Source organism: Aptenodytes patagonicus, chromosome 2 (genome assembly GCF_965638725.1).
Source record: "Aptenodytes patagonicus chromosome 2, bAptPat1.pri.cur, whole genome shotgun sequence".
NCBI lineage: Eukaryota > Metazoa > Chordata > Aves > Sphenisciformes > Spheniscidae > Aptenodytes > Aptenodytes patagonicus.
Window position 1 is genome coordinate 41186280 of NC_134950.1, and position 25294 is coordinate 41211573.

At 40.2% G+C, this 25294-nt stretch overlaps 2 protein-coding genes across 8 annotated transcripts in view; one reads left to right on the forward strand and one right to left on the reverse strand.

Moving 5' to 3' along the window:
• The window catches only part of ASPH (aspartate beta-hydroxylase), a 118438-nt gene extending 96709 nt beyond the window's left edge, over positions 1 to 21729 (forward strand). For all 7 annotated transcript variants that reach the window (XM_076329645.1, XM_076329647.1, XM_076329649.1 and 4 more), the window contains 5 exons: positions 1727 to 1864; positions 6457 to 6592; positions 7441 to 7532; positions 12410 to 12543; positions 18379 to 21729. In XM_076329645.1, coding sequence (XP_076185760.1) covers positions 1727 to 1864; positions 6457 to 6592; positions 7441 to 7532; positions 12410 to 12543; positions 18379 to 18529 — 651 coding nt within the window. In that variant the 3' untranslated portion in view covers positions 18530 to 21729. The remainder of the gene's footprint in view (positions 1 to 1726; positions 1865 to 6456; positions 6593 to 7440; positions 7533 to 12409; positions 12544 to 18378) is intronic.
• Positions 21730 to 22676: 947 nt separating this feature from the next.
• Positions 22677 to 25294, reverse strand: part of CLVS1 (clavesin 1) — a 112504-nt gene continuing 109886 nt past the window's right edge. Inside the window, exon 6 of the mRNA XM_076329655.1 lies at positions 22677 to 23904. Coding sequence (XP_076185770.1) covers positions 23817 to 23904 — 88 coding nt within the window. The 3' untranslated portion in view covers positions 22677 to 23816. The remainder of the gene's footprint in view (positions 23905 to 25294) is intronic.

The following is a 25294-nucleotide window of genomic DNA, read 5'->3' on the forward strand; positions in this document are numbered from 1 at the left end:
AAGCAAAAGCTGCGCACACAAGCAAAGCAAAACAAGGAATTCATTCACTGCTTCCCATCGGCAGGCAGGTGTTCAGCCATCTCCAGGAAAGCAGGCCTCCATCACACGTAACGGTTACTTGGGAAGACAAACGCCATCACTCCAAACGTCCCCCCCCTTCCTTCTTCTTCCCCCAGCTTTATATGCTGAGCATGACGTCATATGGTGTGGAATATCCCTTTGGTCAGTTGGGGTCAGCTGTCCCGGCTGTGTCCCCTCCCAACTTCTTGTGCACCCCCAGCCTCCTCGCTGGTGGGGTGGGGTGAGAAGCAGAAAAGGCCTTGACTCTGTGTAAGCGCTGCTCAGTAGTAATGAAACCATCCCTGTATTACGAACATTGTTTCCAGCACAAATTCAAAACAGAGCCCCGTACTATCTGCTATGAAGAAAATTAACTCTACCCCAGCCAAAACCAGCACACCAGATTTTCCGTACTCCTGCTGGAAAGAAAAGTGGAGGGTTTGTTTTTTTGAGGAGAACTTGGCAAGGAGGTGGGTACATCCAGGGAAGGTGGCTAATTGTGAGGTGTAGGGGAAGCATTAGTAACTGGAAGCATAAGGGTGAAATTATACGCTGTTTTATGCAGAGTGAGATAAGAATAAATATCAGGTTGGGTGAAGGAGCATGAGAACATGGTCCAAGTTTGGATGAGTGACGCTTAGGTGGAGGTGAATTGGATAGGTTGCAGGCTTGGGAGGGAGCGAATTTGAAGCGGTGTAGCTAGAGAGGGACGCTGTGCATGACTCCAAGTAAAGAGGTTTTTAGGTAGTTTCTGTTCAAGGCAGGGACTGCTGCCTGCTTTAGTCCCTCTGCTCTGGACTTCCTAACTCATGTCTCCCTACTTAGCTGTTCTGTTATATCTGTTTTTTTTTTCGTGTTGTCTAAAATATTGCAGCTGTAGCAGGAAAGCTGGACAGGAAGGAGGCAGCTATACGTAGCCTTCCCTGTATATGGTTCATCACAGTGCTACTCATGCTGGATATTTTCTTTCCAAGCATCCCATTTTCTTCCTTTGCAGGACCTTGTTTTGCTGCTGTACAGTGGTAAAGCAAGTTGTGGAAAGGGAGAGTAAGACAAACAAAGGTCTGGTATTAGCTTCAGTAGGTTTCTACCATCTGAAATAAAGGGAAGGGGCAAGAAAAATTAGTAGCATCAGCTCAATTCTGGCGTGACAACAAATATTTGAAGAAACTCGAGTGCATATATGTATTAGATAATTATGTAACAATTTAGATCCATAAAGTCAGCACTGTTTTCATCATCACAGCATCTCCGTTGGCAGCAGAAGGCAGTCATCTTTAATTCATAGGTAGAGAATTGAAACATAGAGAAAACAAGGTTGCCCAAGATGACAAACAATTGGATCTCCCAAGTCCAAGGACGGCGCCTAGATTACTGACCAATATTTGGTGTGAATGGGTGTGGGAACATTATCCTATTTTGCTAATATTGGATTGGACAGCCTTGGCTGACTGATCTATTTTGGGATTGTTAGTTGGGGTTTTTTGGGTTTGTTTGGGTTTTTTTCCTTGAAGTGCTTGTTACTACGTTACATTAGAAGACTAACCCCGGCATCCAAAGAGACGGTCTGTTACCTTATCAAAAACGCCTAAGTTACTTTTTTTTCTATGGGAGCTTGGTTGAATTAATTGGTTGAATTTGGTTGTTAACAACTGCAATCTTTTAGGCATACAAGTGGTATGAGCTTGGATACCAAAGAGGTCACTTTGCATCAGTTTGGCAGCGCTCCCTCTACAATGTCAAGGGACTGAAAGCTCAGCCTTGGTGGACAGCAAGGGAAACTGGTTATACGGAACTGGTGAAGGTAAGGCAGTTTGGTTTGGTCTACTTTGATTTTTTTTTTTTTTTTTAATAACAACTATAATCTAAGGTATTAAGCAGAGAAAACTCTAATCTATGAAGTCTGAATCACTGCCATTGAGTACCAGACACCAATCTTAGACTGAGCCATTTTCAAAATTGAGAATGGGGACAGGATGGCTGAAATGATTAATAAATAAAAAATTTGCATGGTAGACAACCGTAATGTCTCACATGCAAAGTGACAGCAAACTTTGGTAATGTCTGGGACACCCATTGTGAATTTTTAATTAGTCAGGAAAAGCTGTGTCCTTCATCCCTTGTGTAATATTTGGTGACTTCTTTGGAAGCTTTTAATTGCATAAGAGAAACAAGTGTAGACTCCCAGTGATGGATTTAGCAAAAGATAACAACATAGAATTTAAGTTCTTTAAAGTTCTTTTTCTTATTTAATGCAAGACAAGTAGTCTGGTTATTACTCATAATAATAGTTTGTTTTTCAAAAATAGCATAATTTTTATTATTTTAATCTTAATAATTTTAACCATAATTCCTAAAAAAAAAAAATAAATAAAAAAATAAAAAAGGGGGAAAGAAACTTTTTTTTCCTGTATGTTTTAATTATTGGTATGTGGTTTCACAAAATTATTCTGCACAAATAATTTAAAAACATAAATGTTTATTTGCAAGAGACAGGTTCCTTCAGAGTGGTTGTTTCATTATACTTAGTTACATAACATGTTAAAAAACCTACTATGAAAGGATTATTTTATTTAAAAAGAAAAAAAAAGAAAGACATTTAAAAAAGAAGATTACTCCTTGTTACGCTTTTTTTGATGGCAACATAAATAAGGCTAGGAAATTTAGAGTAAAGTGTGATTCTCCAGTGTAATCTCAGTCACACAAAAAAAGCAATTAGCTTTATGGACTTGCGTTTAGGAAGATTTGAAATGTGCATGTATTGAACTCATTCTTGAGGAATGTGTAGGAATAGATACTCCCTGCCATAAAGGAGATGGAGAAACTGGGAACTTCTTATCATACTTTGCCAAACAAAAAAGAAAGAATATATATTATTTTATTGATGTTTTAGAGCTATCTGCAGTGGTGTTTTACAGTCTCTTACATGTAAACCATTCAAACTCCTGAGTCACAGAAGTTAATGGTCCCTTCACCCTTGGCATGAGGAGACTAGTCAGCTTTGAATGATGAAAGAATTCAGTTCCCTGCTATAAAATGACCAGGGCTCCACCTTGAAGGGATGTTTTTCAGATGGATCAGACCACATATGGAGGTCTTGGTTTGGATCAGCATCTTGTGTGGCTCCTAGAAGAGCCATTCAGAAGACCAACAAGGATAGAAATTCACCCCTGACCTCCACAGCACAACTGCCTCTCTGAAATCCACTCACACCTCTTCAATCCAATCATTTTGTGGTATATTTTTTAGCTGTTTCATTAGCAGTATGTCATTGAATCTGGACTAAATTGTGGCTGCTAATTTACTTACATAGGTATCATAATTTGGGGGTGGTAAGATTTACATTCTTCAAGATAACATTCACAGTTGAAAGTATAAATCCAAAATATAAGTTAAATGCATCAGGAAAAATATTTGTATAGTTGGGTTTCCCCTATAACTCAAGAAAGTACTTGAAGTTTTGAAAGAAAGCAGGCTCGATTCTAATAACATACGACGCTGCAAGCAAAATTGTGTTGAAAAGAGCAGAGATGATGCGTACACATGCTAATGTTCAAGCACTCTGAGTGATCAAATGGATGCAAGGTATCTCTTTCGAAATGTTTAAAATATTGCCCCTTACTTGGAGGTCATCAGTGTTCCCCAGCAGAGACACGGTAACTGATCGTGAATACTCTCCCACTGTTTCAGCAACAAAATGAAATAGATTGAAATCTTCACCATGATTTTATTTTATAGTCCAACGGATTAAAATGGACGTGTGGCCTCACGTGAGGGGTAGTAACCTCTTAATCCCTGCCTGTGTCATTTATGACCATGCATTTGAAAGGGTTTGACAGCACAGAGTAAGGATTCTTTTAATGTAATAGTCACACATAAAAATAAACCAATATTAAGAAATACCTATTTAAATACAGTAATGTCTTCGCCAATAAAATCTACACTATTGCCAGATGTAAAGCAACTGTAAACTTCCATTATTTTTAGGAACTGTATTTAAAAAGCCATATGGAGGTTTATGGGAATCAGCTGCTAGGAAACAAATACGTATGCTCCCAATGCTGTTTGCCACCTGATTCTTCACTTGAAATCAGGATATTGCACCAAATATAATATGAATTTGTGGCTCTAACCTGAGGCTTGAATCCCTACATCTTATGGAGGATAAACATATTTAACTTTTTTCTGTAGATACCAGCTCTTGGATCAAGAGCCATAGTCATTATGTTTTAATGGTGTTATGTGTTCTTACCATTCAACGTATGCCTAAGAGTCTGTAAAATCAGAGAGATCAAGGCTGTGTTTGAACTCCTGTAACCCTCCACTTCCTTTCTACCTAGGAGTTGCCTATTACTCATAGTAAAGCACTGTCAGTGTCTTTTATAGATAGGATCCAGGTTTTCAGGAGTGTAGAGATGCTATTGATTTCAGTGCAAGTTATGTCTAAAAGCATTGAGAAGCTAGTTCAAAATCAATGGTATGTATTCAAATCATTTCATATCCAATGTGTTAGGTAAAGAGTCTTAAAAGGCAAGGACAAACACACACCTTTGGAGGTTAACTTTCAGCCTGTGGCACTTGTGAAGGATTAGAGGTGACAAAGCAGCTGTTGCCTGCAACTCCTTGGACCACCAGTACTCTTCATGCATCATCTTGTCTGCCTGGGTAAATGCTCCCTCTTACCTTTTTTCAGATGAGGGAGTAGGAGGAGTTTGAGTAAACAGAGAAGCACTTCTAATATCTTTTAAAGTTTTCCAGTTTTGTTGATCTGTATCACTTTAATTTGAGGCCTATGTAAATATAAGTTATTCTTTTCTTTCTCTTCTCCAGCCAGTGCAAAATCAGGTACTCAAGCTGGTATTTCCTTTTGTAGTGCTGAACCAGTACCAACACTGTTCCCATATTCGTCTCTGATCAGGTGGAAATTTTCAGTCTTGTTCTGTACTCTGCATTTTGGAAAAGTCAGTTTTCCAAAGATATTCTAAGAAACATTTCTACTTAATGTTAACTGTTAAACAAGTGTTATGGAAACCCATCAGTGGGAGAGAATAAGATGAATGCACCAGGATGAATTCCCCTTTACTGATGGATGAGAGAGAAAACAATTTGCTAGGAAGAAGAGGACAGTATTGTAATAACAGAAGTGCAATTCTAATTTTCATAGGTCTTAGCTTTCCTAAAAATGTTCTAGTGGGAGAAAGTTGCTGTACTATAGACAGTATGTTCTAACCACGGCTTGCTGAGCCTTTTATGATATATCAACATACAGCCTATTTTGCGTGATCAGCTTGCCTTTTAATTGAAAAAACTCAAGTGGAAAATGCAACTATTTAATTTAAATGGGGAAGACTAATAACCATATGGAGTTTTAAGGCTAAAAAGGGGCAGTTACATCATCTAGTCTCACAGACTTTTGAGTTTTACTCAGCTTTACACATCATATAAAGAGGTAGTGTGGGAACACACCTTAGCCTATTTTCAGTATGAAATTGATTGAAAATGTCTTACAGAAATGCTTTGTTCAAAAGCACAAAGGAAAAATGAAAACTATTCACCCAGAATAAGGTTTAGTGAGTAAAGTAAGCAGCTGGGAAATGGAAGTCACTTTTATCCAGGTCCATTGTTAGGCTGTGGGTTTTTCATTTATATTGCTATAACATTAAAATGACTTATTGGTAGAATAAAAGTTTTTCTGATCTATCTGATTTTTACAAATACAATGTCCTAAAGCGGCAGAGAACAGAAATTTTAATTCTACGATCTTGTGGTTTTGGTGTGTATGAAGTACAAGGAGCTTACACATTTTTAATGGTTGTGTCCATAAATCATCACCTGGCATTTCAAGTCGTATTTGGTCTTTTTCAATAGCATCAGCATGTGCAAGTGAATCTTTGCAAACCTTTTTGAAGGTTTAAATTGTAACTATCAACTTCAGTGGCCTGTTTGCATTTGTACTCTGAACCGTGATGTTCTGCCAATGCCTGGAGTTCCAGGTTATGCGAGGGGTTTTCTAGTTGCAGGAGTGCTTCCAGGTAACATGTGCTGTCTTTAAGAAGATCAATACTCTTCCTAGCTTGCAACACAAAATGATCTGTTAAAGAGCCCTTAGGCTAATCAAAAAACAAGTCAAAGTGAGGCCTAGTCTGCAAAGAGGCTGGGGATTATTGAAATTTTATGATTCCAATGTAATTGAATCAGAGGAATGCTGTGAAAGTTGTTTTTCCTGCCTTAATGTGTTAGAAGGGAATTGAATATAAAGAAACTTGATAATGATGATGAACACTTTTTTAGTGCTTTTAAATTAAAAAAAAAGTTAATAATGGCAGGGAAAAATAAAAGCAGTACTAAAGCCAAATGCAGTAAGTTCTCAGTGCAGTAACATGCCTCTCTAAACAGTCCTTAGAAAAAAACTGGAAGCTCATTCGGGATGAGGGGCTTGCTGTGATGGATAAAAAAAGAAGCCTCTTCCTGCCTGAAGATGAGAATCTACGAGAAAAAGGAGACTGGAGCCAGTTTACCTTATGGCAACAAGGTAAAACATTTTGTATTTCTTCTCTTTCCCCAATTTCACTTTCTCAGATTAATATAGTGTAATAAGGAGTAGCAACACAGTTTTTTCCAGAACTGTTTTTGTAATCACTGAATCTGCAGAAGAAGGGAGCTAATAAAATAGTATCTGGGACCCCCGTGACAGTGAACAAGAGTTCTTTATGCTAAACCATGTTGTTCCCAAGCACTCTAAGAATCCCTTGAGGAAAATACTCTTCTGGCAAGGCTGCCAACATTTTGCATGGTAATGCATAGTACAGGTCAGCCTGAGGGAAGACAGGAACATGGGAGAAGGTGCATCCTCAATATTGTGTTGTCAGCTAGGTGAGATCTATCATTCAGAAATGGTACGAGCAAAAGAATATGAGCTTTAATAAGCCTGCTGCCCTGTCCCTGACCTCTGCAGTGGGATGCCCAACTATTGGAATGACCTTAAATTCTTACAAGACTCTGCATATGAAAGAGTACTGTAAAATAAAATATTAAAAGCAACTTATATAAAAATGTAATCTGAAATGGTATGATGTTGGTGGCATTTTTCATCTTTCTTTTCTATGCAGCCTTATTAATGATTATACTTTTAGAATCATGTTTAAAAAATGGTAGAAAGCCTGCTCTTCACAGATAATTTAAAAGCAAAGATGTTGCAGGCTGCTCTGATATTACAATGTGTTAATACTTCTGCTTCGTAATCTGTAAAATGGGAATAACAAGATTTACCTGTCTTTCAGTGTTAGCTCTTTGACAGCTTTGTTGCTCTTCTGCAAAGCAGAAAACAAGGAAATGTTCGTTCATCGCTCTTACCAATGCTCTATTCATTATTTTCACTAGGAAGAAAAAATGAGAATGCTTGTAAAAGTGTTCCGAAAACATGTGCTTTATTGGAAAGATTCCCGGAAGCTACCGGCTGCAGAAGAGGGCAGGTGCCTGGCAAATTTCTTCATTTTTGCAAATTCCTAATGCTGGGAGCAAGTGATTTTGAGGAATGTGTATAGAGAGATGCATAACCTTGATATATTTAATGATGCCTCAAGCACACAATGAAGTTAACAGTAAAAACATGCCCAATTTTAGCCCTCAGCAAATACAAGGTGAAACATGTTAGCTGAAGCCTTTCTATGGATTCTTTAGTTGAGCCATTTTACCTTGTGTTTCCTGGGAGCTCTTGGTAGGTAAGTAGTTATTTGCCATGGGTCAACCATTAAGTAATGACTTACTAAACCTCAGCCCTAAGTGACCTGGTCTGACTCATAGCTAACCCTGCTTTGAGCAGGAGGTTGCATTAGGTCCTTCCTAACCTGAATTTTTTTTTCTGGTCTGAACCTAACTTTACAAGACTAATTCAGTGAGCCAGATTCTCACTGTGATTAAACTTCACCCATCTACCCCAGCCTGGCTGCATTAGACAGAAGGAGAAACACCTCATGGAAGCCAAACAACAGTACTGCTGTCACATGCTTCTCTCCTAAAGGTAAAGGAAGGAAATTTTACATCCATGAGCTGTGGCCTAGGGTGCCAACAAAGTGTGTTTCAAGTGCCTGGTCTACATTGACTACTCGGTCACAAATTAACCTCATTAAATCATGCAGTAGACTTATATGGTGTGGATCAATACATACACGGCTGAATGAATGGCCCGACACAGCTATCATGTAATTCTGTAGGACAGAATTTTTCATTATTCTTTTTTTTCAAGTTACTATATTTTATCTGTAATGACTACATGAGAATAACCTTCATGTTGCAAAATTAAGGATGCGAAAGTTGGAGAAAACAGTGCTAGCATAATCCTAATTCAGAGCCTTGAGAGTAGGTGTTCAGCTTTTTCACCAGACTTGCTTTTGATGTGCAGAAGCGTGCTAGATGGCTACTGTTGTGGGAATGAACAAGGCTATTTTTTCATTGATTTGTTGCAAAGGCTGGTTGTAGTGAATATAACTGATGAGAGAGGTCATCACACTCAGTGTGGCTAACAGCAAGAAAACTGCTTTCTGTGGCATCCATAGCCAAAATGGATCTATCCCAGAGAGCAAATTCTCTTTGAGAGCTACTATTTTGTTCATCATTTTTTGGCAGCTCACATGTTATCACCAGGATATGGTTTGCGGAAACATTGTGTATTCATAGCTATAGCTGTAGTCATGTGTTTTGAACATATAAAATGTAAAATAATCTGAAAAATGGTGCTCTAGAAGTCTTAAGTTTTACATCCAGTATTAGGGGATGCCTAGGACAATTTTGGTCTTATGCTAGCCATACCTCAGATTCTTACTGGTAAATTAAATTTAAAACATTACTGAAGCACTCAGAAGCAATGGGAACAAACACAATCAGGAAATTAGGAATTCTGTGGAAGATAGGCCATTTTGATGCTTTGGGCACCTTGTGTATTGACAAAAATAAAAGAAACGTAAAATAATCAACTGCCTGCTCAGTGCTGCTGAGAGACTGTGTAGAACAATAGCAGGTGATCATATTATTAAAAATTATCTCATTCTTCTAAAAAATAGCAGTAAACTAAAAGTAGCACAGGTAGTTTTAATTCTGGGCATTTCATAACTCTTCGGAGTTTTACATTACAACCATAGTATAACTCATTGGTAGTTCAGGACTATTTGTATATAGTGCTTGAGTACAGCACATACATATAATTCACAGACGTATGTAGACTGATCTGTGTGGACAGATAACATACATAACAGTAATCATTCTGCAGTGCTGGTATATTAGCATAAAAAAATTGTTTCCCTGGGATACTAGTAACTATCCTGCATAGCCAGTTATTTGCATTGCATTAGGGTCTGACAGGGCAATCAAGTTAATGCATCCTGGTGTAGCAGAGGTGGTGGGTTGGAGCATCTGTGTTCACCATGGCCACTGGAGCTTATCACTTGCTGTCATAAGAAACTGCCAGTAAGCTGAAACCTCAGATGGTGGGAATGGCTAAGGCATTAGGCACACGCTGTCTGCTGCTGATTTTGTTACAGCTGGAGAGCAAGCAATACCTTAAATCCTAAGATTTGTCAAAGTGAACCTATCCCAGCCTGATGTGCAGATTTCTCAGTTGAAAAGACACTTCTCACCACTGTCATGCATTATTCACACCTCCTGTTCGTTGCATTGCTGTAGAATCATGGGAGGGTTGAGGTGGGAAGGGACCTCTGGAGATTACCTAGTCAAACCCCTTGCTCAAAGCGTGATGAACTAGAGCAGGTTGCTCAGGACTGTGTCCAGTCAGGTTTTGAATGCCTCTGAGGATAGAGACTCTACAGCCTCTCTGGGCAACCTGTTCCAGTGTACAGTAAAAAAGTTTTTTCTTATGTTTAAATGGAATTTCCTGTATTTCAATCTGTCCATTGCCTCTTTGCCTTTCACTGGATACCGCTGAAAAGAGCCTGTCTCCGTCTTCTTCACTCCTCCCATCAGGTATTTATATACATTGATAAGATCTCCCTGAGCCTTCTCTTCTCCAGGCTGAGCAGTCCCTGCTCTCTCAGCTTCCCCTTGTATGTCAGATGCTCCAACCCCTTAATCACCTTTATAGCTCTTCACTAGACTTGCTCCGGTATGTCCATGTCTCTCTCATAGTAGGTAGCACAAAACTGGACCCAGCACTCGAGACATCTCACCAACTCTGAATAGACAGGAAGGGTCACCTCCCTCAACCTGCTGCCAAAGCTCTCCCTAATGCAGCCCTGGAAGCTGTTGGTCGTCTTTGCTGCAAGGGCACATTGCTGGCTCATGTTCAAATTGTTGTCTTTGAGGACCCCACAGTCTTTTTCTGGGAAGTTGCTTTCCAGACAGTTGTCCACCAGCTTGTATTGGTGCATGGGGTTATTCCTTCCCAGTGCAGAACTTTGCAATTCTCTTTGTTGAACATCTCAATATTCCTGTTTGCTCCTTTCTCCAGCCTGCCAAGGTCCTAATGAATGGCAGCAAAAAAATGTAGTGTATCAGCCATTCCTCTCCAATTTTCTATCACCTGCAAACTTGCTGAGGGGGATGCACTCTTTCCCATCGTCTGAGTCATTTATAAAGCTATTAAACAGTGTTGGAACCAGTATTGAGCTCTGGAAGCTATTAAACAGTGTTAGACCCAGAATTGAGCCCTGGGGTACACCTCTGATTGGTGGCCTTCAGCTGGACTTTGTGCCTTTGATCACAACTCTTTGAGCCTGGCTGAACTGCCAGTTTTCAATCCACCTCGCTGTCAACTTACCTAGTTTCTATTTCATCAGTTTGTCAATGAGGATGTTTATGGCAGACAGTGTTGAAAGTCATACTGAAGTTAAGATAAACAACATCCACTAATCTCCCCTCATCCACCAAGCTAGACATCTCACTGTAGAAAGCTCGTTAAGTACTATTTCCCCTTCATAAATCCATGCTGACTGCTCCCAGTCACCTTCTCTTCCTTCATGTGTTTGGAAATGGTTTCCAGGATTATTTGCTCCACCACCTTCCCAGGGATTGAGGTGAGGCTGACTGACCTGTAGTTCCTCAGATCCTCCTCCTTGCCCTTCTTGAAGATAGGAACAATGTTTGCTTTCTTCTGAAGCAAATCAGGACTTTTACTGATTGCCATGACCATTCAAAGATTATTGAGTGTGGATTCACAACATCATCCAACTCCCTCAGCACTTATGGGTGGATCCCATCAGGACTCATGGACCAGTTTGTTGAGTTTGTTTAAATGTTCCCTAACTTGATCCTCCTCCACTGAGGGTTAGTCGTCTTTGCTCCGGTCTTTTCCACTGGTCTCAGGTGCCTTGGATTCCTGAAGGTCAGTCATACCAGTAAAGACTGAGGCAAAGGCGGCAGGTAGGGCCTTAGCCTTTTCCATGTCCTTTATCATCAGATCTCCTGCCACATTTAGCAGCAGGCTCATGTTTTCCCTAGACTTCCTCTTACTCCTGATGTGTCTGTAGAAAACTTTCTTGTTGCCCTTCACTTCCATCTCCAGATTCAACACCAGGAGAGCTTTGACTTTCCTAACTTCATCCCTGCATGCTCAGAGAGTGTCTCTACAGTCTTCCTGGGTGACCTGACCCTGCTACCACCTCTTGTATGCTTCCTTTTTGTGTTTCAATTTTATCTGGGTCTCCATGCTTTCTGTACATGGGGATGAACCATTCTTTAGCTTGGACGAGGTGATCCTTAAAAATTAACCAGCTGTCCTAGAACCCTCTTCTCTCCAGCACTGTATCTCATGGGATTTTTCCCAGCAGATCCCTGAATAAGCCCAAGTCTTCTCTCCTGAAGCTGTGGGTAGTGATCCTACTTTTTGCCTTTTTCCCTCCTCTCATGATTCTGAACTCCACCGTCTCATGGTTGCTCCAGCCACGGCTGACAGTGACCTTCACAACCCAGTTGTCATCTGAGAGGGGCTGGTCAGTCTGGCTAACACAGGCCTTGGGTCTCCTGTGGTCCAGTCTTTCAAATGATAAGAGTGTCTTTAAGTCTTTCCATAGGAAAGAAGGTATTTTTCTGATTGTAGATAGGAGATAATGATTTTCAGGTTGAAACATGAATACTGATTATTTTAAACGAAAAATATGCACTTTTACACACACCCACCCCTGGATGCACACACACACACACACACCCCCCCAAGACATGTTTTTTGTAGCACTGAACGCCTTTAGGACGTGAGAAAGCGCAATTGTTGCTGAGACTCTAACAAAAGGTGACATTGCACTTTTGGCCCATCATCAAGGATGAGACATAATGAAGTCCTGAGCTCCTAGCAGTATGGTTGTGAAGCTGAACGTGTTGAAGGCCTGCCTTTCTCTTCTTGCAGATCAAATATTCTATCATGCACCCGGGGACTCATGTCTGGCCCCACACAGGGCCCACCAATTGTCGGCTAAGGATGCATTTGGGCTTGGTGATACCTAAGGAAGGCTGCAGAATTCGGTGTGCCCAAGAGAACAGGTATGGTTGGGGATTTTGTGGGGTTTTTTTTTCCCACCTTCCTCAAGGCTGAAAAAGAGGTGGGACTGCATGTAATAAAAAAAAAAAAAGGTGTGTTTTACTCATCAGGAGGTGTAATATATTTTGTTAAACGGGCAATTTACACCCCAACTCTTGGTACAAACATATAAATATCAGTTTTCAAACAATGCCAGAAGAATCTTTGGAGACAAAACTGCTCTTCTCTGCTATGGCATGGAAATAACAGTGGGTTTAGTCCATGGAGTCTGTGTTTACTTTTATAATGCCAGTCTAATATAGTTGCCAACGGAGTTCCTCTATTTGTTTTGATTTTGGGGGGACTTAGAATTCTTGCTTATTCAGCAAAAGCTAAGACTAAGCTGTACCTCCATTTTCACCACCGTGACAGAATACTCTTGTATTTCTGGCAGAAGCCTCCTTCCTAGCTGGTATTATTTGTTATAATTCAGTTAAAAATATTCCAGTTGACGTTGATTTGAAGATGAAGACATCTATGAAGTGTTTGGCCCAATGAGTTACACAGGTAGCAAATTTCTTTAAAGTGCATTTTAGGTAAGAATTCTTACCCCTTAGGGAAAAATTATGCTGCCTTGAAGACCAGTTTTGTCTCTGTTTGCTCAGTGCGAAAAACAAAATAAAATGCAATAGCTTAGACATTTACAATCAGGGCATATACTCCCCTGGGAAATATGAGAAAATGTGATAGGTTTTTGCATGATATTATTAAACATAGACAGAAAAATATAGTATTAACTATATTGCTTTTTGCTTACAGACTTAATTTTCTAAGACTTATGTGAAATTCTAATGATGCTTAATAGCTGTATGTGTATTTTTGGAAGATTCTGTGTCTTGTCTGCAGCATCTGAGTGCAAGAAGCATTAATTTTGAATTATTTTCATAGTACTAATGCACAGATATATTTGATATTGAGAACTGAAATGCCACTCCTGTCTGCATGACCGCAATACATAGCAGATTTTTTTCAGAACATTTGAAAACAACTACAACAAGAAATGTTTCAAAGTTTTGAGGATAGAAGTATCCAACTGTTAATAACCAAAAATGTTGTCACTATAGATTCCTGCCAACATATAGCTTATTTAATAATCTGTCACAGTCAGTGTTACAATCTGCACTACCTACATCTAGGTAGTAATAAACATGTTGGCTTCCAGCATTCCATATCCAAATCCAATATCCAAAATAAGTTTAAGATAGACAATTGGATGGAGGGAGAGGTAGCCAATGGGCTTAGAGGACTAACAGGGGAGACGTGGAGTCTTTTCACTTTAGGGCATTATTGTGAATTCAGATCAGTGGTGACTGAAAGACATTGCCATTAGGTGGCTCTTTAGTGGCCTGTGTGAACGAAGTGGTGGTTTTGATCTGCTTCCAAGAGAGCAGGTGTCCACAGCTCACCACCCTTCATTACGGCTGGCACCCTTCTTTGACTTAACAACAACAACATCCCCGAACAGAAGGGAAGCGATAGGGGTGTGGAAAATGAACTTTACAATCTCCTCCTTGGTAGCAACACTCCCTCAAAGTCAAGAGTTGGAGAAACGCCTGTTGCTGCTGGTACGCTGCAGATCGAGCACTCCAGTGTCCAGGCTCCTGAACCTGGCTCAGTCTTACGTATTGGACTCGCTCATTTGAAATGTAAAACATTCAAGAGCCGACTACAGCCTGTGCTGGAATGCGTTAACTTTAGTTGCTTTTTTTGGCAGGAGCTCTATATTCAGAATCAAAGGCAGGATTTTCCCTGAAAGCATTGAAAGTGTGTCTACTGATGGCAATGAAAGGGTTGGGTTTTTTTGTTTGTTTGGTTGGTTGGTTTTTTACATCCCTTCCCCCATGAAAGGGGAGGTGGGTGAACTACTGTGGAAGGGAGTGGTGCCAGGAGGAAATCATCCTACCTTGGGCATTTGCAGTTCCTCCCCTCCTGGTGGTTCAGAGCAGTGGTAAACTAGTGGTTTCAAATAGGAGAGCTGGCTCAAATATAAAGGTTAGCATAGGTCAGGCCTTTTCTGGCCTCCTGTCCCACTGCTGTGCGTATGAGATAGAGAAGAGAAACAATGAGAATTTTGTGCTTGGTTACCTCTGTGCCACCCAGTGTGGGTGTTTAGAGGGGCAATGTTACAATACAACTCATCCTTTGATGGACAGGCAATTCAGCTGTCTACTACTGTGTTTTACTCCTTCACTTGCAGAATAGTCTTTCTGCAGCTGCTGGGAGCTGGTACACCTCATTGTTATTCAGTACAGCTATAGTAATTTTATGTCTTTGGGCCATTTTGAAGTCCCAATTCTAAAGTGTAGGGTACAATGCACAAAAATGATAGGTAAATAATATCTAGTTATCAAAATCAAACATCTCTGTCAGGGTAATCATGTTTTGAAATGAAGGTGCAGAATTGCAGCCTTATGCAGAAGCCAGTCCAAGATCTTACCTGTAACAGGTGACACTAGAGCCGTGCAGGTGATATAGAAACTACCTCAGAGTGGCTCAGCACCAGAGCAGAATAATAGCGTCCCTATGGTCCCACTGTGAAGTGTTTCTCACACCATGAAGGCTTCTAGAAAATGTTTATTTGCATGCTAATGGTGGGGTTTGTAATCTATTCAAAAGGGGCTAATAGTTCTGTCAACTTTATGACTTTTTCTTTGTTGTGCAAAACAGCCCATCCCATTATGATGCAAATGATAGATCCTGGGTTTTAACCTCTGAAGCTACTTCATCTGGGTGCTGGAGTTTTTATTGTCCTTAACTGAGCTGCACTTTCAGGCTATTTAGGGCAGGATTTTTCAGGCTTGGTTTAATTAAAAAAAAAAAAAAAAACACAAAAACCCAACCCCCAAAACCCAACAACCTCTTCCCCCCCCCAAAACAACAACAAAAAAAAGCCAAAACAAAGTACACCCCAAACAAAACCAAAACCAAATCCCCCAAACCCACAAAAAACAACAAAAAACCCCACACCCCCCAAAAAACCCCCCGAAGTCTGCTTGATTTTTTTACCGCATTATAGCATTGCAAGTGGTTGACTCCCATTGACTTGAATAATACCAACATAACTTCAGTGAAGTAGCAGAGACTCAGGGTCTGTATGACTTAAAACATTTTTGTTATCAGATAACTGATGTGGTAGCAGAAAAAACACATGATCATAGCTGAAACCTGCAAAAGGCTTATTATCTGGGCCTTCAAGGCTGATGTCTGTGTGCAAGCCAATGGGAGGTTTTTACTATGTTATGCTTTCTGGTTTATCTACTCTTGCTTAAAATATGTTTAGATGATCATTTCAGTTGAAATGATCCAATTTCAATTCCCCTTTCTCTTCAGAACATTGCAGCACAACCCCATAAATTTTGATGGTTAATTTTTGCTTTTGTTGAATTAAAATTAAAATACCGAGATGACTTGGGAGTCTAAATCTCATTTTCACCCTGTTTTTGAAAAAAGAAAATTGTTTTCTCTGTGAACGAACACAGTTGAATGAGCTAAGCAATGCATTTCCATCTTTGATGGCAAGATCTTTGCTGCTTTACCATCACTACTGTTCACAGTTCCCGATTCCCTTTAAAGGCATCCATCCTCAGGACTGCTTCAGCTCCTAATGGATCCTCTTAAAAAAAACTTGATTATGTGGTCATTGTAGAGTGGCTTTAGGAGGTAACGCTTCTTTGACCAATATTGCCTCAACTGACTGTTATTCATCCAGTCTCACCTGTAGGCGTATAATCAGGTCTGTGCTTTTGTCCTGCTGCAATGCAAAATTTGCTTTGCTCATGCCACTGCCGGACTTTACAATAGTCAAACCATGTAACACATAATCAGCTGCTGTGTCTAAATGCAGTAGGTGAGATTGAGATCTGAGGGGGCAGCGACAAATGACTAGCACAGTGACTTTTTGACATGTTGTGACGTTATCACTAGTGGTCACGGATCCGCTGCTGATTTTTCTCAGTATGATTTAACCAGGCGTTAAACCGCTATTCAAAATTATGAATCCAGATCTCAGCATGCTGGAGAAGTGTGCCAGCTGAAACTTCTGGAAGGTCAACAAAGCAAATGCAAAGCCCTGCAACTGGTAACAGATCAACACCTTCCAACAGTGCAGACTGGGTGATGACTGGAGAGAAAGCAGCTTTGAAGAAAAGGATTTAAGGGGCCTAGGGGATGAGAACAGGAGTCATAATGTGCTCTTGTCTTAATGAAGGCTAGCTCTGTACTGGACTGTGTTAGTAAGTGTGTAGGAAGCAGTTTGAGGGGAGCAATTTTTTCCCTCTCTTCTGCACTCAAGACACTGCCTCTGGAGTATTGTGTCCAGTGTGGCTCTTCAGTACAAAAAAAGTCATTGATAAACTAGAGGGAGTCCAGTGGAGGATGAAAAAGATGATTAGGAGACTGGAGCATGTGACACATGAAGAGAGGCTTGGAGAGCTGGTTTGGAGTCTGAAAAAGAGACAGCTGAAGGGGAGCCTAGATACCGTCTTCAACTACTAATGGGGGACTGTGCAGAAGACAGTGCCAGACTCTTTTTGGAGGTGTGCAGTTATAGCATGAGAGGTAATGTACACAAGTGACAGTGAAGGAAATTCCATCTAGATAGAAGGAAATTTGCACAATGAGGTTAGTGAAACAGTGGAAGAGATGGTGAAATATCCCTGGTGGTAGACACTCAAAAATCCACTAGTCAAGAACCTGAGAGACTTCATCTAACCTCAAAGTTGGATCTAACTTTGCAATAAGACTTGTTCTGAGCAGAGGCATGGACCAGATGCCCTTCCAAGGTTTCTTCCAACCTAAATTATTCTGTGATTCTATCCTTTGTAAAATTGACAGGAACACCGATTCTTCTGACAATTAATATCTCCCTTCTACATTGCCTCTTGCCATTGCTTTTAAATCTGGTAATTTTTCAAATGACGGAGGTGCTCAAAACCAAGCCAATTTGGATAAATTGTGTGCATCCTTTTTTGTGCCTAACAAAGGTACAGATCTTGGAAAAGTACCGCTGTTAAAACTTGGCTCTTCCATGTCGTAATGAACACTCACCCAGGGTACTTACGTCCGTTCAATGATCTGCTCTGCCTAAGCAGTACTTGGCAAGCAGAGGGGCTTTAAGCTTTGTGGTCTCATCCTTCCAGTTCAGCTTTAAATAGTATAGTTAACCCAGTGTACGCTATGGCATTGCAACCTTCCTCTGAAGAAAAATCTTTAGGCTCTGTGCTTTGAATGGATTTATGGAACAAGACTGTTAACATCCCTGAAATTTTAAGCATGATCAAGGCCTAATTCTGTTGTTCTGATTTTTAGAAAAAGCAGATTGATTTAATGTAATTTATTTTCAAATCATATGACCATATTGCTGGTCATTCCCTCAGTTTCCATTACTCATTATGTATGTATCTGATTAGAAAAGGAGGGCAGTTGATTACTACACCAGCATTATACCTGTGAGCCTGATGCATGCTCCCTGCTTATGGACTCAACTCATTAAAAGTATATAACAAATATTGCGAATGTCTGAATGTGTATGTGGGCACATGTGGGCATAACTGTGCAGAGTGAGAGGAAACAATCCCTCAGTAATATGAAGGTCCATTAGACTGATCTTTCTGTAGTTGATTTCAATTAAAACTGATATTCTGATTTCTTTATATTAGGTACTGAAATCTTGACTGTGCAATATATACTGTTTAAATAATTCTCGCATGTAAAAGGACATCTTCAGAGCTGATATATAGCTTGCCTGCTCCACGGCACTTCAAGTATTACACTAAAGCATGTTCTTTTTTGTGTTGCAGAACCTGGGAAGAAGGGAAAGTTCTTATTTTTGACGACTCTTTCGAACATGAAGTATGGCAGGATGCTGAAAATTATCGCCTGATATTCATTGTGGATGTGTGGCACCCTGAGTTAACAGCACAACAGAGACGCACCCTTCCTGCTATTTAAGGGGTTCCTTCTGATGTGCAGAGCAGAAGAGCTTTAATCCCTTTGGAGTATGCAAATAGGATTAATTTATCCAGCATACGAAGAATACAAGTATTGTAAGGGTTAGAAGAGATAAGGACAACATTCTGCAATCACAGAGGACTTCATTTAAAAAAAGGAAAAAAAGAAGGAAAAAAAAAAAAAGAAGCCATGTTTTGTTTCATACTGATACAGCACTGATATGTTTTGTTTTTCTGGCTGCAAGTTTGAAAATACAAATCTTGTCAGCCAAAGAGCAATAGGTCTGGATTTTCAAACTGAGGAACGTGCAGATGTTTTTGCCATGCCTATAATATGTGTACAAAACCAGTCAGTCAGTCACCTGCCCGACCATGTTCAGGCACAAGATTTGCGATTCTGCATCTGGGAAGTACTTCCCAGGCTTTTATCTGGGAAGCAGCACGTAAGATATTTACAAACATATGCACACGACCAACTTTGAAAATCAGTATGCAGTTGTAATATTAGCTGCTTTAGGCATAGAACATGTCCCTACGTTATCAACTGTAGATAATGTGAATGGGTTATCTGTGTTTTGTATTTTTTTCTACCCGAGTAACTGTATTTTTCTAGCATAATTAGGAACAAATCTCCTTTAATCAACCACTATTTTTAAAAAGACAATATATATATAAATGCATCTCTAGCTATCAGCAGAAGGAAAACACTATATATTAACAGATTTAATTTTTGCCAAGTGTGGCCTTCTCTTGCCTTCCTGGAAATGCAACAGAAACTTGCATAATCAGCTGCTTAGTGAAGCTTTGTTCTTCAAAAACAAAATAGTTTTCTTAGTTAGCAGGCAACCTTCAGTTTGATAATGTGATTTTGGAAGATGTCGAGCAATTGTGACATCTGTAGGCTCAGATCTTAAAGTGCTTGACAGTTCTTAGGATTATGTGGTGAACTGCTGTTTCTCCTATCGTTACGAAAGCTTGTGTTATGATACCCATTTTCTACCCAGCAAGAGTCTGGGACACCTCCTTCCAGGGGCTCCTTCTAGGCTGCCCTTGGGTGATCATTCAGCAGAAAAAATTACATGAAGAATTTCTTGTGCTTTGGGCAGAAGGACAAGGTCTAACTTTGTTTCCTGCCAGAATGCAGAGCAGACAAAGAGCTTCAGGTTATTAATTTGTATTAACTTCTGCTGCCAGCGTCCTACAGAGTGCTAGTATGCTCCTTTAATTGACCTAACGGTGTTTTCCTTGTCTTGAAATGTATGACATAATGCTGAAGTAGTTTTATCCCAGTACTGTTTACAGTATGCTCTGTATTTGCCGTACAGAATTTACTATAAGGTAAAAAGGCCTATTTTCAAGAAAGAAAACTGGTTGGATATTTAAGCGGTTCACTGGTCTTTTGGGTCCATACTGTTTAACGGGAGGTGGAGGGTGCAGGGCCCTCCACTGTTAACTTCTAAGAACACTAACAGGAAAGAGAGACCTGAGGTTGCACTGATGATGTTTATAGCTGGCTGTTATCTACTCACCCGCAAAAGCAGGTGGGTGTGGATAGGTGTGCTAGGATGCTCAGGGCTTGTCAAGAGCAGTGCCGTCGTTACCGAGGGTTGCGAGAGACAAACACTAAGCAAGGAGACATTGAGGTTACTTAGTCTCCCCAGCTTTGGCTTTGTTGTCCAAAAGACACTGAACGGTCATGTTACTTCTTTAATGTTCAGTGGTTTTGTACTGCAGAGACCACATCATGGTACCTAAGTATCGTGACCAGAATGCCATGTTTGCTGAAGCAAAACACAGATAAAAGCCTGCATTCCCATAAACTGAATGCTTTTCAGATTTTGTGTTTTACTAGGTAATTAAAACTTGTAATGCCATGTAACACATGGTGATTGCACCATAAATTAGTCTAACCGGTTTCTGGAGGTGTGCACTTTAATTTCCTTTTTGACTATTAAACTGATAAACCCTCTCCGATGAAGAGTCAGTTTTAGACAGCTATGATAATTAAGCTTTAATGCGTTGTCTGTATCAAAAATAACACTGAGACTATACACAATATACAAGAAAGTAACAGTTCTCAGTTAATCATCATGAAAGCTGAAAAGGTTTAGAAGTTTCACGCTTAAGAAAAAAAATATTTTTGGAGAGCGTTAGGAGAATCATGTGCAAAACTGGAAATAAGGTACTCATTATTGTGGGGGTCGTAATAAAAAAGTTTTTTAAATCTCCTGGTAGTTGTTTAGTCAGAGGCTGTATTTTGTGTCTCTGTAAAATGATCAAGCAGTACAAATTATAAACTATTTTGTAATTCTGTAAAATAAAGACACAGTTTGTGAAGAAGAAATCAAGAACTGTTGAAACCAAAACTTGTGGTTTAGGAATATTTTTATTAATGTTGGATTTTAGTTTCTGTAGCTCAGAGTAAATACTAAGGGAGCAGTAAAAACTTTGGAGCTTTATTTGTAAAAATCCATGCCGTCCTTCAGATTGTTTCATTGTTCCTTTGAAGGCTCATACTTTTTCTTTTCCGATTGCGATTGGCAAGTAGATAAAATTGGCAAATAGATAAAAGTAATCTACCCAAGATGTGTGTGTGCTGGAGTAGCACTGTTTATTAAATTGTGTAGTGACATACTGGCCATGTAAAACCTTAAGTGCCTTGAATATGACAAGGTGTATTATGAATAGCCCCTGCAACACTGAAGTGAATCTACTCTGTGCCTATCTGTCAAGGAGCTGAGAGCATATCTTTTTGTTAGGTATAGTTCCTGGGTTAGCTATATACATGGGGGGGGTATGTACAGCAAACTACAGAAATTATGCAGTGAATAAGTGGCATATTATTTTAGGTATTCCTGTTTGCCAACCAGTATTTAATCTTGAAAAAGTTTTTTTAACATTGGAAATGCCAATGGAAGAAGTGAATGAAAATGTTTTTTAAATATTTTTTTTTTCTTTAGATTTATTTACAGAGGGAAATGACAGAGAAGGGCGATGTAGTCTCCTGTTTGTAAGGCAGTACATACTCGTCACGATGTTAGGAGGTTGATTCCTTCCCGCCTGTAGTTACCTTGCTTGCAAGCACAGAGTCTGTATAAGATCCTACAGTTAAATACAGGCATCATACACTTATATACAAGGCATCATATGTATTTATTCGTGTCACAGCTAAAGAAAATAAATAATTCTAATTTTCTGCAAGGTTTAATCCTCAAGGACTAGATTTCAGTGATATTTGCACTTCTTGGGCAGAACAAGTCCCACTTGAATGAACAGTGATTGTAACAGGTCATCACAAAGATTCAGTGGCAGTGGAGGTAAGTTATTAACAGAGAAAAATTATAAACCAAAGTATTTCTTCATTAATGCTGCAGTATAATAGCCAATGTCTGTCTTTTTTTATCTGTTTGGGGTTTTTTACTTTCTGCTTTAAGCACGTTCTCTGTGACAAACCCAAATGCCTGTGAGTCTTTGTGAGCCCAAGGAAGGGAAGGGAGCTGTGTCCTGTTACCAGGAGTTGACATCCTAGTTTTCTGTAATAGGTGGTAATGCCAGGGGAGGGGGAATGGAAGAAATCCCAAAGACAAATGGGCTTGGTCGTCTTCTTTGTGTAATGCTCCTGCAAGCTTCTGCTTCTTTTTCTGACTCCTGTGTTGCCTTGCTGGGACCATCCATGCCTTAAAGACTCGCTCTCTATCATGAAGGCCAGGCTTTGTATCAATGACATGCTGCTGCAGAAGAAGGTTAGTCTGAATGAGGCTGTTCTGTACAAATACTAGTGGGTAAATCCCAGATGTGTTGACAGGATCTGGCAGGATGTCCTTTCTGCCCTGCGCGGCCATAAAATGTTGTTGTAGATAAAGGCAATATTTTGTTACTCCATCTGTTAGGGCTGACCGCGTCCAGTTGAACTATATAATCACTTCAGTGTATCACTTACGAATTCAGTGGGTGTTCCAGTGGCACATTAAAAACTCCTGTGCCCGTTATCATCTCATTTTATCTATATGGTTTACACTGCTACCTTTGATATGTTGCTGCCAACCACTTGTTCCAGTAAATTGTCAATGTATGGCAATTTAATTGAAGACTAAAGGTGTGTACAGTGGTTGTAACCGTTTTAGGAAATAAAGTCACTGCACATGCAATTTCATAACGATTTTTCTTTTATTTCTTTAATCCAGTTTCCATTTCAATGAAGGGGTGGGACTCTCTTTGCTGCTAGAGCAAATAGAGAAATAACAAACTGATCTTTGGCATTTCAGTTCTTCTATTCTTCCACATTTCTTTCTAGCAGAAGCTTGTACTGAATAATTAATTCTAAGTTTTCCTTTTTCATTTTAACCATGGCCCGCATCTGCAATCCAGCATACCCTTCTGGCTACACCTTTCACTGACTGCAGGAGGGAAGGGGGTAAATGGCTCTGCAGAGCTTTCATTTGCTGTTGTGGCCTAAATGAAACAGTCTGGATTGAACCATTAATCACTGGTGAATGTGTCCAATGGGTCTCCCTAGCACCTCCCCTTCACACACACGCACACGCATGCACACACATCTAATAGGCTCCCGAGTTGCCTGTGGAAAAACATATTGTTAAAATTAAATAATTGCATTTCAAATTGTGTGCGTCTGCTGCCCACACAGCTCATTCCATTTAGCTGACAGTTTTATAAGGACTTCAAAAGTTAAGAATAATTTTTGCTAGATACTGAAATAAGTGACCCCCTATAAGCAGCATGGATGAGGCAGTTACAAACTGTCATGCTGAATGGCATTATGCTGACACTGATTTTTTTTTTCTTAATGCAAAATCCTTCTGTAAAACTTGAGCGATAGATGCTGCTATTTCTGCCCTCTGAGCCAGACTAAACTGCTAATTACAGTGCAAAGTTTAAATTTGAGATGCATTTCTTTAAAACACCTTTAACCTTCGCTTCTATAAAACCAAGCATCCCTGCTGGAGGCTTCGGGAAAACTTTTACTGGCACACCCTGGTTTCTTTAAACAGAGAATGCAGTCCCATCATTTCCAATATTTTAATGTCATAAGTCAAAAAAAAAAAAGAAATTCTTTGTACATGGACAGACTCCTGCGTCAATAGAAATTTCTCAGTTTTTGTTCAGCGTCGGCCGCGCAGACAAATGGCTGGTGACAGTTGTTACTTGGTCAAGAAACATGAAGGACTTGTTCTCAAGCAAAACGCGTGTGTTTGTGTGTTGTGTGCTCTGTAGGTTTCTGTATGGTGGAAGTCTGTTAATGTATCTGTGTGTGTTGGGCGCATGGGAGCTCAGTCCAGAGCCAGCAGCGGTTGGGTGTTCTCATTTTCCCCCTGGTCTTCGTGTTTCAGCGTGCCGGCTTCCACCACAGACTGGGACCTGAAAGCAAGAAGACACGCATGCTAGCGAAGGCTGCTGCAGAAGCACTCACCTTCCTGGGGTCCTTTGCTTCATTTTATGATTTTTGCTGTTGTCCATTTTCATCTTTATGGCTTTTTAATTCTTTTCTGTGGAATGCATAAGGAATTTGAGAAGCATTCCTTTGAACATGAACAGGGACGTGATTCATTGCATATCTCAAATGCTTTCAAAATAGAATCATAGAATCATAGAATAGTTTGGGTTGGAAGGGACCTCTAAAGGTCATCTAGTCCAACCCCCCTGCAATAAGCAAGGACATCCTCAACTAGATCAGGTTGCTCAGAGCCCCGTCCAACCTCACCTTGAATGTTTCCAGGGATGGGGCATCCACCACCTCTCTGGGAAACCTGTGCCAGTGTTTCACCACCCTCAGCAAAAAACATTTCTTCCTTCTAGCTAGTCTAAATCTGCCCCCCTTTAGTTTAAAGCCATTCCCCCTTGTTCTGTCGCAACAGGCCCTGCTCAAAAGTTTGCCACCATCTTTTTTATAAGCCCCCTTGAAGTACTGATAGGCTGCAATAAGGTCTCCCTGGAGCCTTCTCTTCTCTAGGCTGAACAACCCCAGCTCTCTCAGCCTTTCCTCATAGGAGAGGTGTTCCATCCCCCTGATCATTTTTGTGGCCCTCCTCTGGACCTGCTCCAACAGGTCCGTGTCTTTCTTATGCTGAGGGCTCCAGAGCTGGACGCAGTACTCCAGGTGGGGGCTCACTAGGGCAGAGTAGAGGGGCAGAATCCCCTCCCTCGACCTGCTGGCCACGCTTCTTCTAGTGGTTAGCTACTATCCATAGTGCTGAACGCACTCAGCAACTTAAAGGCCTGATCCTGAGATACCATGAGGTCTGTTGGTGCTTGATGTCTTCCTAGGCAAAACTGCTTGTGCAACTGCTTACTGGAAAGCAAAGTCATTTGTACAAGTGCTCGCAGCAGTGAGTCTCAGCTCATGCTTGCTACAGATCTCGAGAAAGACAAGTAGATAAATCACATTTTACTGATGTAGGGGCTTAAGGGGCAGAACTTCCACAAGTTAGCCGAGATCAATGAAGAAGCCAGAATTAATATAACTACGAGGGAGCTTCTGGTGTGCCCAGTCCTGCAATTTATCTTTATCTCCTTGTCTACACCCTTGAAGGAGAACTTTATTCAGGGCTAGTCCATTTTAAATTAATTTCTGTCTTCAAGGTGGGAAGTACAGTTTATCCTTTGCTGCTAATGGACAAAAAAAACCCCAAACACATAAAAACTGAGTAAATACTAAAGAAAGTGAAGCACCATGATTTCTTGCAGTGACAAAAGCTGAATGGGCTTAAACTAGTGGGAAAATTCAAGACTATTTTGTTTTCTGAGGTCT